At 37.7% G+C, this 15,490-nt stretch overlaps 1 protein-coding gene across 1 annotated transcript in view; it reads right to left on the minus strand.

Moving 5' to 3' along the window:
- ADCYAP1R1 (ADCYAP receptor type I) overlaps nt 1–15,490 on the minus strand; it is a 171,835-nt gene that overhangs the window by 65,939 nt on the left and 90,406 nt on the right. Inside the window, 4 exon segments of the mRNA XM_040431354.1 lie at nt 1,298–1,395; nt 6,769–6,869; nt 8,926–8,958; nt 9,438–9,470. Of these exon segments, the coding sequence (XP_040287288.1) occupies nt 1,298–1,395; nt 6,769–6,869; nt 8,926–8,958; nt 9,438–9,470 (265 nt within the window).

Here is a 15,490-nt window from a genome sequence, read left to right on the forward strand (position 1 = left end):
CACCAGCGTTTTGTCAGAGCCGGTATTTAGTGCTACTAATGTTTTAGATGTTCCGCTCAGCAGCAGACCCTCACCCCTAATGTTTTTGAGGGTCAGCTTAGCAGCAGACCCTCGCCCCTAATGTTTTAGAGGGTCACCAGCAGGCCCCCACCCATAATGTTTTAGATGTTCCGCTCAGCAGCAGACCCTCGCCCCTAATGTTTTTGAGGGTCAGCTCAGCAGCAGACTCTCACCCCTCATGTTTTAGGGTTCACCAGCAGGCCATCAATCATAATTTTTCAAGGGTGTGTATGATGCCCTCATTTATGTGTAAATTTCTGACCTTTTCCTATGAACCAGACACCCTCCCCTCTTCAGAGCAGCGGGTGCCTGGTTTAATGCTCAGGTTCTCCCATTGACTTACATTGTGCTCGTTGTGCTCTGTAGAGAACCCGAGCATCCCAAAGTGTTCTACTCGAGCACCCGAGCACTTTGGTGCTCGATCAACACTACTAATTACTAATACTTATATAACAGCATTTAGACATTGTATGGAACTACCATTAGGTCACTATATGTTACTATAATTTAGGCAGTGTTGGCCGCTGTATATAGGAGTCGTCTGAGCACTGTACTGTAGCATTTGTTTAATCTTTGCACAGTATACTGTATTTGACATCTTATGTTGGTATTTTTGAGCTCTGTATAGCGGTATGTCTTTTGTCATTACATACCACTGCTGGTTTATGATGGTAGTGACATTGTATAGCATTGTTACTATACGGCGCTATAGTACTGTGGTCCACAGAGGCACGTCCTCTGGACTCCGTCAGCAAAACAGTCTCATTCACCCCATTAAAAACACGAGAAAAAACACCCACACATCAGGTCAGTAGGAAAAAAAATGAAGGGGAACATGTAAAAAAAAACCCATAAAAATAGCAACAGGATAAGATATATAGAAGCATAGGATACAATATAAGTGCTGGTCGCAAATCTCATGCAGCCGTAGAATTGGCGAATCCATGGCCAAAACAAACACTCTAAAAGTAGTAATTAAATCAGCAAAAACAAAAAATGAAAAACACACAAAGCAATATAAAAAAACACACGCCAAAGTAACGTTTATAACTCTGAGCCATGAGCCTATGCAAAATACATTCATGTCGGATAGCGGTCTATGTGGCTTCACAGGGGAGTGAACTTAATTTGGGGGGGAGGAGACCTTTTCCATCTGTTTTACATTATTTGTTATGTTTTTTGCATTTCATTTTTATGTATTTTTACATGTAAGATATTTATTTTTTATCTAATGTACCTGAAGCGGCAAAGGATGACCATGGCGGTGGTCAGAGCCACGAGGGACGTGCTGTATCCGACTGTGTATAAGGCCTTCACTGACAAAAAGTAAGTGTCCTGCAGAGAAAAACACAGAAATCATAAACTGATATCAACCATGAAATAATTCTAAAATATAACCGGAAAAAAAAAGCAAAGATATTAAATAATGCACACAACAAAACACAGCTGTATTATAGTAGTTATATTCTTGTACATAGGAGCAGTATTATAGTAGTTATATTCTTGTACATAGGAGGCAGTATTATAGTAGTTATATTCTTGTACATAGGAGCAGTATTATAGTAGTTATATTCTTGTACATAGGAGGCAGTATTATAGTAGTTATATTCTTGTACATAGGGGCAGTATTATAGTAGTTATATTCTTGTACATAGGGGCAGTATTATAGTAGTTATATTCCTGTACATAGGAGCAGTATTATAGTAGTTATATTCTTGTACATAGGAGCAGTATTATAGTAGTTATATTCTTGTACATAGGAGGCAGTATTATAGTAGTTATATTCTTGTACATAGGAGCAGTATTATAGTAGTTATATTCTTGTACATAGGAGCAGTATTATAGTAGTTATATTCTTGTACATAGAAGGCAGTATTATAGTAGTTATATTCTTGTACATAGGAGGCAGTATTATAGTAGTTATATTCGTGTACATAGGAGCAGTATTATAGTAGTAATATTATTGTACATAGGAGCAGTATTATAGTAGTTATATTCTTGTACATAGGAGGCAGTATTATAGTAGTTATATTCCTGTACATAGGAGCAGTATTATAATAGTTATATTCTTGTATATAGGAGCAGTATTATAGTAGTTATATTCTTGTACATAGGAGCAGTATTATAGTAGTTATATTCTTGTACATAGGAGCAGTATTATAGTAGTTATATTCTTGTACATAGGAGCAGTATTATAGTAGTTATATTATTTTACATAGGAGCAGTATTATAGTAGTTATATTCTTATACATAGGAGCAGTATTATAGTAGTTATATTCTTGTACATAGGAGCAGTATTATAGTAGTTATATTCCTGTACATAGGAGCAGTATTATAGTAGTTATATTCTTGTACATAGGAGCAGTATTATAGTAGTTATATTCTTGTACATAGGAGCAGTATTATAGTAGTTATATTCTTGTACATAGGAGCAGTATTATAGTAGTTATATTCTTGTACATAGAAGCAGTATTATAGTAGTTATATTCCTGTACATAGGAGCAGTATTATAGTAGTTATATTATTTTACATAGGAGCAGTATTATAGTAGTTATATTCTTATACATAGGAGCAGTATTATAGTAGTTATATTCTTGTACATAGGAGCAGTATTATAGTAGTTATATTCCTGTACATAGGAGCAGTATTATAGTAGTTATATTCTTGTACATAGGAGCAGTATTATAGTAGTTATATTCTTGTACATAGGAGCAGTATTATAGTAGTTATATTCTTGTACATAGGAGCAGTATTATAGTAGTTATATTCTTGTACATAGAAGCAGTATTATAGTAGTTATATTCCTGTACATAGGAGCAGTATTATAGTAGTTATATTCTTGTACATAGGAGCAGTATTATAGTAGTTATATTCTTGTACATAGGAGCAGTATTATAGTAGTTATATTCTTGTACATAGGAGCAGTATTATAGTAGTTATATTCTTGTACATAGAAGCAGTATTATAGTAGTTATATTCCTGTACATAGGAGCAGTATTATAGTAGTTATATTATTTTACATAGGAGCAGTATTATAGTAGTTATATTCTTATACATAGGAGCAGTATTATAGTAGTTATATTCTTGTACATAGGAGCAGTATTATAGTAGTTATATTCCTGTACATAGGAGCAGTATTATAGTAGTTATATTCTTGTACATAGGAGCAGTATTATAGTAGTTATATTCTTGTACATAGGAGCAGTATTATAGTAGTTATATTCTTGTACATAGGAGCAGTATTATAGTAGTTATATTCTTGTACATAGAAGCAGTATTATAGTAGTTATATTCCTGTACATAGGAGCAGTATTATAGTAGTTATATTCTTGTACATATGAGCAGTATTATAGTAGTTATATTCTTGTACATAGGAGCAGTATTATAGTAGTTATATTCTTGTACATAGGAGCAGTATTATAGTAGTTATATTCTTGTACATAGGAGCAGTATTATAGTAGTTATATTCTTGTACATAGGAGCAGTATTATAGTAGTTATATTCTTGTACATATGAGCAGTATTATAGTAGTTATATTCTTGTACATAGGAGCAGTATTATAGTAGTTATATTCTTGTACATAGGAGCAGTATTATAGTAGTTATATTCTTGTACATAGGAGCAGTATTATAGTAGTTATATTCTTGTACATAGGAGCAGTATTATAGTAGTTATATTCTTGTACATAGGAGCAGTATTATAGTAGTTATATTCTTGTACATAGGGGCCGTATTATAGTAGTTATATTATTGTACATAGGAGGCAGTATTATAGTAGTTATATTCTTGCACATAGGAGCAGTATTATAGTAGTTATATTCTTGTACATAGGAGCAGTATTATAGTAGTTATATTCCTGTACATAGGAGCAGTATTATAGTAGTTATATTCTTGTACATAGGAGCAGTATTATAGTAGTTATATTCTTGTACATAGGAGCAGTATTATAGTAGTTATATTCTTGTACATAGGAGCAGTATTATAGTAGTTATATTCTTGTACATAGAAGCAGTATTATAGTAGTTATATTCCTGTACATAGGAGCAGTATTATAGTAGTTATATTCTTGTACATATGAGCAGTATTATAGTAGTTATATTCTTGTACATAGGAGCAGTATTATAGTAGTTATATTCTTGTACATAGGAGCAGTATTATAGTAGTTATATTCTTGTACATAGGAGCAGTATTATAGTAGTTATATTCTTGTACATAGGAGCAGTATTATCGTAGTTATATTCTTGTACATATGAGCAGTATTATAGTAGTTATATTCTTGTACATAGGAGCAGTATTATAGTAGTTATATTCTTGTACATAGGAGCAGTATTATAGTAGTTATATTCTTGTACATAGGAGCAGTATTATAGTAGTTATATTCTTGTACATAGGAGCAGTATTATAGTAGTTATATTCTTGTACATAGGGGCCGTATTATAGTAGTTATATTATTGTACATAGGAGGCAGTATTATAGTAGTTATATTCTTGCACATAGGAGCAGTATTATAGTAGTTATATTCTAGTACATAGGAGCAGTATTATAGTAGTTATATTCTTGTACATAGGAGCAGTATTGTAGTAGTATATATTCTTGTACATAGGGGCAGTATTATAGTAGTTATATTCTTGTATATAGGAGCAGTATTATAGTAGTTATATTCTTGTACATAGGAGCAGTATTATAGTAGTATATATTCTTGTACATAGGAGCAGTATTATAGTAGTTATATTCTTGTATATAGGAGCAATATTATAGAAGTTATATTCCTGTACATAGGAGCAGTATTATAGTAGTTATATTCTTGTACACAGGAGCAGTATTATAGTAGTTATATTCTTGTACATAGGAGCAGTATTATAGTAGTTATATTCCTGTACATAGGAGGCAGTATTATAGTAGTTATATTCTTGTACATAGGAGCAGTATTATAGTAGTTATAATCTTGTACATAGGATGCAGTATTATAGTAGTTATATTCTTGTACATAGGAGCAGTATTATAGTAGTTATATTCATGGACATAGGAGGCAGTATTATAGTAGTTATATTCTTGTACATAGGAGCAGTATTATAGTAGTTATATTCTTGTACATAGGAGCAGTATCATAGTAGTTATATTCTTGTACATAGGAGCAGTATTATAGTAGTTATATTCTTGTATATAGGAGCAGTATTATAGTAGTTATATTCTTGTACATATGTGGCAGTATTATAGTAGTTATATTCTTGTACATAGGAGCAGTATTATAGTAGTTATATTCTTGTACATAGGAGCAGTATTATAGTAGTTATATTCTTGTACATAGGAGCAGTATTATAGTAGTTATATTCTTGTACATAGGAGCAGTATTATAGTAGTTATATTCTTGTACATAGGAGCAGTATTATAGTAGTTATATTCCTGTACATAGTAGCAGTATTATAGTAGTTATATTCTTCTACATAGGAGCAGTATTATAGTAGTTATATTCTTGTACATAGGAGCAGTATTATAGTAGTTATATTCTTGTACATAGGAGGCAGTATTATAGTAGTTATATTCTTGTACATAGGAGCAGTATTATAGTAGTTATATTCTTGTACATAGGAGGTAGTATTATAATAGTTATATTCTTGTACATAGGAGCAGTATTATAGTAGTTATATTCTTGTACATAGGAGGCAGTATTATGGTAGTTATATTCTTGTACATAGGAGCAGTATTATAGTAGTTATATTCCTGTACATAGTAGCAGTATTATAGTAGTTATATTCTTCTACATAGGAGCAGTATTATAGTAGTTATATTCTTGTACATAGGAGCAGTATTATAGTAGTTATATTCTTGTACATAGGAGGCAGTATTATAGTAGTTATATTCTTGTACATAGGAGCAGTATTATAGTAGTTATATTCTTGTACATAGGAGGTAGTATTATAATAGTTATATTCTTGTACATAGGAGCAGTATTATAGTAGTTATATTCTTGTACATAGGAGGCAGTATTATAGTAGTTATATTCTTGTACATAGGAGCAGTATTATAGTAGTTATATTCTTGTACATAGGAGCAGTATTATAGTAGTTATATTCTTGTACATAGGAGCAGTATTATAGTAGTTATATTCTTGTACATAGGAGCAGTATTATAGTAGTTATATTCTTGTACATAGGAGGCAGTATTATAGTAGTTATATTCCTGTACATAGTAGCTCATTACTGTAAGTTCTCCCTGTAGTTAAAATGTCATATGTAATATTATTTCTCCACATTCAATAATTTTTCACCACATTTTTGGGTCTGAATAAAGATCTTTATATTGGTTGCACACGTTTGTAACTGACAACCTTGCGTTACCAATCATTGTGATGACCAGTAGGTTGTGCTGAATAATAACCGTTGGTTCAAGGAATACTGTTATTATTCAGATTCTTTTTATCTTCCATTCGCATTCCGTGTTGCATTTAAGATTCTGCTTTTTTTTCTCCTGTCAGTTTGGCGATCGTTGTGGTTGCTTTTATGTTGGCTCACGCTTTCCTTTGATCTGATGCATTGTGGAAGATGTAGTGTTAATATCTGCCACTTACAATACTGGGCTATAACATCCACATCTCTCACAATGCGGTGCATCCGGACGCAGGCTATTTCGGACAGTCATGATGTGCTGTCTATCACTGTGGATAGAGATGAGTAGAAGGAGGAGAGCGATGTCTGGGTGACTTTCTTACCTCGTTCACATCCGTCTTATTAGGGTCAAAGCCACAAGCATCCGAATAATGAGGGAAGGGCTCCGACCAGCCGTCCTCAGTGCAGTTCCGACTGATCATTTCTGCTTTGGACAGATTCAATTAGATCATCACCATCAATATCACTATCATTCTATATCATCATCATAAATGTCATTCTTACCATTACTATTGTCATCAGCTTCAACATCATTATTATCATCCCCACCAATATCATCATTATACCAATCTAAATTATCGCAATCAATATGACCATTATCTTAAGAATCATCATCCGCACTATCAATATTATCATTAGCATCCTCCTCACCATCATCATCATTTCCATCATCACTATTATTATCATCTTCACCACCATCAGATGCCACATTCATGGCTGATTGCGGCATCTGAGATTTACATTGAGGCCTTTCAGGGGTTAATCAGGGGTAAAAAAAAGTAAGTAAATCCCCACCTCATCTGTTTGCTCGTAGAGAGTCTGTCACGGCCATATTGATTGAAGACATCTCTGCGCTCAACCAGTGCACTGACGTGGTGATGTCCTACGTCACCACGAGCGAGATTTTGTGCAGTTTCTTCAATGAAGATGGCCCTGATGGCCTCTCCGCGAGCAAATGGATGAGGGGAGTATGTATTTTTTTTACAACCATTTCAGGAAAAATTGATTCGTCACCACCACGAAGCGTGAGGAAATTTGGCTTTGTGGCAAATTGAAATTCAGATCGAAGTAAATTTCTTTAATTTCAATTCGCTCAACAATAATCTTCACCATCCTTATCATCTTCACTATCAGCATTACCTTCTTTATCATCTTTACCACCATCATCACCATCATCACCTTCACCATCATTACCATCTTCTCCTTAATTATCATCTTCACGATCATCATCTCTATCAGCATCACCATTATCATCTTCATCTTCACCATCATTATCATCTCCATCATCACCATCATCACCATCATTATCATCTCCATCATCACCATCATTATCATCTCCATCATTATCATCACCATCATTATCATCTCCATCATTATCATCTCCATCATTATCATCACCATCATTATCATCTCCATCATCTCCATCATTTTCATCTCCATCATCGCCATCATTATCATCTCCATCATCATTATCATCTTCACCATCATTATCATCTCCATCATCACCACCATCACCATCTCGATCATCACCATCATTATCATCTCCATCATCACCATCATTATCATCTTTATCATCATCACCATCATTATCATCTTTACCATCATCATCACCATCATTATCATCATCACCATCATTATCATCTTCACCATCATTACCATCTTCACCATCATTACCATCTTCACCATCATTACCATCTTCACCATCATTATCATCCCCAACATCATCATCACCATCATTACCATCTTCACCATCATTATCATCCCCAACATCATCATCACCATCATTATCATCTTCATCAACATTATCTCCATCATCATCATCACCATCATTATCATCTTTACCATCATTATCATCTCCAACATCACCATCATTATCATCTCCATCATCACCATCATAATCTCCATTATCGCCATCATTATCATCTCCATCATCATTATCATCTTCACCATCATTACCATCTTCACCATCATTACCATCTTCACCATCATTACCATCTTCACCATCATTATAATCCCCAACATCATCATCACCATCATTACCATCTTCACCATCATTATCATCCCCAACATCATCATCACCATCATTATCATCTTCATCAACATTATCTCCATCATCATCATCACCATCATTATCATCTTTACCATCATTATCATCTCCAACATCACCATCATTATCATCTCCATCATCACCATCATAATCTCCATTATCGCCATCATTATCATCTCCATCATCATTATCATCTTCACCATCATTACCATCATCACCATCATTATCATCTTCATCAACATTATCTCCATCATCATCTTCACCATCATCACCATTGAACTTTAGCAACATCTTCATTATTTATATTCTCAGCTTTTCTGTGAATATCAATTTCATCATCATCATCCTCAATAATGGTTTTTAGCCAATCACGGCAAGAAGATCCCCATTCCTTCTCCAGCTGGAGGGACACATGTGCGGCCATACTTCTCACCTGACTGCAGCTCTTCCGGGCTCTCCATGGACTCTGACCAATGGAAAAGACATAATTATAAATGATACAATGTGACAATATACAATGTATCAGAAATGTAGAATTCTTTGTAAATCCAATTAACCATAAAAGTGCTGGCAGGTTTACCAGTATTGGAGCTGCAGAAGGAGGACTATTGGGGGGGAGACTTTGGGAAGGCACCCGGGCCCTGGAGCTTGACCTTAGCCCCCCATGAGGAGACCACTACATATTTACAGATGAGGAGCCCAGGAACCACTAATAGCCCCATGGATTTCAATAAGGGGGGGATAAAGCTCAGGATTTAGGTACTCTGCGGTTTGATTATTAAATTCTGTTAATTATTATCGATCTTCTCGCTATATGCTTACATCCCTTCACTTGTGCTACTAAACTACAACTCCCAGCAGCCTGCCATTCGGAACTACTGCCCTATAGGTTACTATTTTTTTGTTGCGTAGCTCTATATACAGGAATATACGTCACGCTCTTACCCGGATCAACCTGTGTGTCCGTCAGGGCGAAATCTGAAAAAAAAAACAACAGAAACAAACATTTTATGCGTCATCACAGCAGAGGATCCGGAAAACTGCGCGACCGGCAATTACCGGCCGCAGCGCCCCAATATAATATCATGCAGTCCCCACCGACATGAATGGAAAAAATTCAAAAGGCTACTTCGCATTGCTAGCTTTGCATTTCAATTTCTCACTGCTTTCAAGATCTCTGCTTGCTGTCAAGAAAGGCGTACTGTGAGCCCGAGACAGAACCCCTGTACAGGCCTAATACTTCTCACAGCTGAGGATTTGTTACAGTCTGATCTGGTCTAAACAATCCTCTGCCAACAGCCAGGCAGATCCATTGTACATTGAGGTTTGCCAAATAAATTGCGCCAAATCTATCCCGCACCATTTTTTTTTTTTATATACATTTGGCATAATTTGCTCCATATTCACATCGGCGCTTGCCTTATTGATTAAACTCTACTATTGTAGAAAGTTTTCTGACCAACGTCTCTAGACATTTCTCAGGCCTTGAAGTTACTATTCACTGACAGCAAGCAGCAATCTTTAAAATAGAAATTAAATGCAAAGTGTATTAGAAAAATGCAGAATTTTGTATTTCAAGATGATAAAGCTTTATTTATGTGAAAGTAAATAGGCCTTTTTTAATGCCAGGCGGATGGCGGCGAAGCAGCTCTAGCCTTCAAGTGCGGAGCAGGATGTCTTTTCTGGTCTCTCAGGATAAGACATTAACATACATCATAGAACATCCCCTTTTTTACTGAAATAATTTCTACTGTGAAAAAACTTTCCCGAAATTTTGTATTTATAGCAGGAAAGACGATACTTTGATAGTGGTACAGAAGTCGTGTCGCTACAAGGCTGTCATACGGATCTTGGCCACTAGATGTCGATGGAGTGCAGTGCACATTTTGGATGGGTGGAATGCAGTTGTTCATTGGCTTTCGGGGGGGGGATCACTAGGGAAACAGCACAGAAGCTGCGGCCAAACACAGGGACTTAGCATGCACCAGACATAGAGATACAGGGGCAGCTGCAAGGTGACCAAGAAACCAAGGTGCACCCCAAAAATGATGGGAGCGATTTTCCTGCATTCATAGATGACGGTGTAATGTAATCACAATACGATCAAACATCTGTTCAAGGACATTCATGCCATAAATGTAGCTGCTATGGGTCCCCTGAATACAAGGGGGCCCTGGGAGCCCTGCCCTGGATAGTCCTATTTGAGGATATCCACAGAAGGTCATAGTCCCCAGCCTGTCCTACAAGGAATAAGAAGGGGATGTAGATGACAGTTGCTGGGAATCGAGTGACAGAATAGACCGAAGCAAAAAAAGACATTTTAATGAATTTCTTTCTTAAGGACACTGCAGTGTAATCTAGTGGCCCGGGGAGAGCGCCGCCTGCTGGTGACTCCAGATATCAGGTAAAAGTCCACACTGTTGGGCAGGGGGGAGAAACGTTTGGGCAGGAAATAAACTACCAGCTTTCCACGCCCTAAATTCAGACCATGAATAAACTGCATGCTACTTACTACATTTTTGTAAGCCCACCCATATGCTGAATGAGAACAGCCCCCAAAACCCACCATAAAATACCAAAGTGTGAATTTGCACAAAACACCAGAAGTAGTGACTAATTATGTTTTGTTTGTTTTTTTACACATCTGAAGATGATTTTGGTACTATAAGTCCCAGCATGCAATAAAATAAGCAGAATGTTGTAAAATTATAGAAATTATAGTTTTATTAAGGAGAAACAGGTTGCAGACAATTATGCTACAGACCTGCAAATTTCCTGCAAATATAACAGATTATTTGCCTGAAACAACTACTAGAGGGAGCTCAGGAGATTACTACATACAGATATATACAGTCACCACTAGAGGGAGCTCAGGAGATTACTACATATAGATGTATACAGCCAGCACTAGAGGGAGCTCAGGAGATTACTGCATACAGATATATACAATTACCACTAGAGGGATCTCAGGAGATTACTGCATACAGATATATACAGTCACCACTAGAGGGATCTCAGGATATTACTGCATACAGATATACACAGCCACCACTAGAGGGAGCTCAGGAGATTACTGCATACAGATATATATAGCCACCACTAGAGGGAGCTCAGGAGATTACTACATAGAGATATATACAGCGACCACTAGAGGGAGCTCAGGAGATTACTGCATACAGATATATACAGTCACCACTAGAGGGATCTCAGGATATTACTGCATACAGATATATACAATTACCACTAGAGGGATCTCAGAAGATTACTGCATACAGATATATACAGTCACCACTAGAGGGATCTCAGGAGATTACTGCATAAAGATATATACAGTCACCTCTAGAGGGAACTCAGGAGATTACTGCATTCAGATATATACAGCCACCACTAGAGGGAGCTCCGGAGATTACTACATACAGATATATACAGCCAGCACTAGAAGGAGCTCAGGAGATTACTACATACAGATATATACAGCCACCACTAGAGGGAGCTCAGGAGATTACTTCATACAGATAGTTACAGCCACCTCTAGAGGGAACTCAGGAGATTACTGCATTCAGATATATACAGCCACCACTAGAGGGAGCTACGGAGATTACTACATACAGATATATACAGCCACCACTAGAGGAAGTTCCAGAGATGACTACATACAGATATATACAGCCATCACTAGACGGAGCTCAGGAGATTACTACATACAGATATATACAGCCACCACTAGAGGGAGCTCAGGAGATTACTTCATACAGATATTTACAGCCACCTCTAGAGGGAACTCAGGAGATTTCTGCATTCAGATATATACAGCCACCACTAGAGGGAGCTCCGGAGATTACTACATACAGATATATACAGCCAGCACTAGAAGGAGCTCAGGAGATTACTGCATATAGATATATACAGCCACCACTAGAGGGAGCTCAGGAGATTACTGCATACAGATATATACAGCCACCACTAGAGGAAGCTCCAGAGATTACTACATACAGATATATACAGCCACCACTAGAGGGAGGTCAGGAGATTACTGCATACAGATATATACAGCCACCACTAGAGGAAGCTCCAGAGATTACTACATACAGATATATACAGCCACCACTAGAGGGAGCTCAGGTGATTACTGCATACAGATATATACAGCCACCACTAGAGAGAGCTCAGGAGATTACTACATACAGATATATACAGCCAGCACTAGAGGGAGCTCCGGAGATTACTACATACAGATATATACAGCCACCACTAGAAGGAGCTCAGGAGATTACTACATACAGATATATACAGTCACCACTAGAGGGAGCTCAGGAGATTACTACATACAGATATATACAACCACCACTAGAGGGAGCTCAGGAGATTATTACATACAGATATATACAGCCAGCACTAGAGGGAGCTCAGGAGATTACTACATACAGATATATACAGCCACCACTAGAAGGAGCTCAGGAGATTACTACATACAGATATATACAGCCATCCACTAGGGGGAGCTCAGGAGATTATTACATACAGATGTATACAGTCACCACTAGAGGGAGTTTAGGAGATTACTACATACAGATATATACATCCACCACTAGAGGGAGCTCAGGAGATTACTGCATACAGATATATACAGCCACCACTAGAGGGAGCTCAGCAGATTACTACATACAGATATATACAGCCACCACTAGAGCGAGCTCAGGAGATTACTGCATACAGATATATACAGCCAGCACTAGAGGGAGCTCAGGAGATTGCTACATACAGATATATACAGCCACCACTAGAGGGAGCTCAGGAGATTACTGCAAACAGATATATACATCCAGCACTAGGAACAGCTCATGAGATGTATGCATACTGTTTATACACTGAACTCTAAACTGACATAGTATGTTGTCAGCTCCCTCTAGAGGTGACTGCAAGAAGACTACATATTCTCATTTAACTATACTTGTGCAGAGGATCTGCAGCTCTGTATAAGCCACATGACGCTTTGGCTGCTTTGAATTTTGGAATTGAAAAGAACATGGCGGTAACTGGACACCCACTTTAATGAAAAACATCAGTGTACACATTGTATAAAAATGGGATATCCTGCAATAAATATTCCTACCACTAGGTGCTGCTGCTGCTGCTGGGTATTAAACGACACATAGATTAACAGTATGCCATGTGGTCAGTTGTGGTACTGCACGTAATATGGATTATTGATTTTCTTCTTGATTTTAAATTATCATCAGCTATAAAGTGACAGCTCCTCTATCATCATATATTCCTCAGCACGTTGTTCGCTCCTTATTCCAGCTTTTATTCTGCTCCCTCTTTTCTCACAGCAGACGTCCCCTATAGAAAACTCAGCACTCCATCAACAGCTTAACCGACACGCACTCCTCTCCGCACCGACATACTCAGGCTCCTCGGTAATTTGACAATTAATTTTGCCATTAGCAGGAATTGTAAATGCAGAAAAGGCCGACTGGGATGAAATGTTTTGTGGTTACATTTATCTATCATTTCCAGGCGGCGGAGAGAAATCTGAACATTATTGTCATATTTGTGGTAAGTGCATTCAATTAAATGTTGGCGGGTAAAAAAAAAAAACACTTTCTAGCGCAGTATTCAAAAATATAACCCCTGAATGGGGCTTAGTTGCAGTACCACAACCAGCCAGTGGACAAGAGTGGCGCTGATTCTGATAGAGACAACTTAAATATAGGCATCACTTGAAGCTCCTGGGCCCCAGGGCAAAATTTGCAAAAGGGCCCGTCACCTGCCGCACTTGACTGATCTTACATCACATATTTTTTCTTCAGACACATCCAGAGCTGCATTCATAATTCAGCCGGATTCTTTCAGCCTTGACTTCACTCTATCCCGCTGTTGGCTTAGTGTCCCCATAAACTCCGCTCTACTTCAATACATCTTTGAGTGTGACTTGAAGCACGCAGTGCAAAACTGCCAGCTGACGGGTCTTCCGATGACACGTTCGGCACAGCTACATTGACTTTTGGAGTCTGTGGTAGTCTAAAATCAACCTCCTTTTTCATCAGAGGCTCTGGCTGTCCCTCCTCCGTGATTTACACTGATGCCTTCAGCTTAGAGATGATGTGAAATATGTCTCCCAATTTTTTCAAGGCTTTGGCTGCTGCTCTCTCCTCCTACCATGCTTTACACTGCAGCCCTGCTCGTTCGGATTGATTGCTGTGCATGGGCACAAGTTGATCAGCAAATGGACAGTTCATTTCCACTGCAGCAAAAACAGAAAAACTAAAACTAAACCACCAGGGAGAAGAGGATTACCAGATACGAATACGTGTTAGTACCCCTTTAAATAAACAGACCTAGCAGAGCTATACGAATACTCCTTAGCAGCATTTTTGCTTAAAGGGTTTCTGTCACCCCACAAAACTCATATATTTTTTTTTGGATAGTTACATTCCTCATAGCGCGATATAGGAGAATATAATGGTATTACTTACTTTCATGCGGCCGATTCTTTAGAAAACAAAGTTTTATAATATGTAAATCCGGTCTCTACCAGCAAGTAGGGCGTCTAATTGCTGGTAGCCGCAGCAGAAAACCGCCCCCTCGCCGTGTTGATTGACAGGGCCAGCCGTGATCTCCTCCTCCGGCCGGCCCTGTCAGTATTTCAAAAATCGCGCGCCTCTGGTCATTCGGCGCAGGCGCACTGAGGGAGTTCTGAGGAGACGAGCCTCCTCATCTCAGAGCGCCTGCGCCAAATGACCAGAGGCGCGCGATTTTTGAAATACTGACAGGGCCGGCCGGAGGAGGAGATCACGGCTGGCCCTGTCAATCAACACGGCGAGGGGGCGGTTTTCTGCTGCGGCTACCAGCAAGTAGACGCCCTACTTGCTGGTAGAGCCCTCATTTACATATTATAAAAGTTTGTTTTCTAAAGAATCGGCCGCATGAAAGTAAGTAAGACTATTATATTCTCCTATATCGCACTATGAGGAATCTAACTATCCCAAAAAAAA

Source organism: Bufo bufo, chromosome 5 (genome assembly GCF_905171765.1).
Source record: "Bufo bufo chromosome 5, aBufBuf1.1, whole genome shotgun sequence".
Lineage (NCBI taxonomy): Eukaryota > Metazoa > Chordata > Amphibia > Anura > Bufonidae > Bufo > Bufo bufo.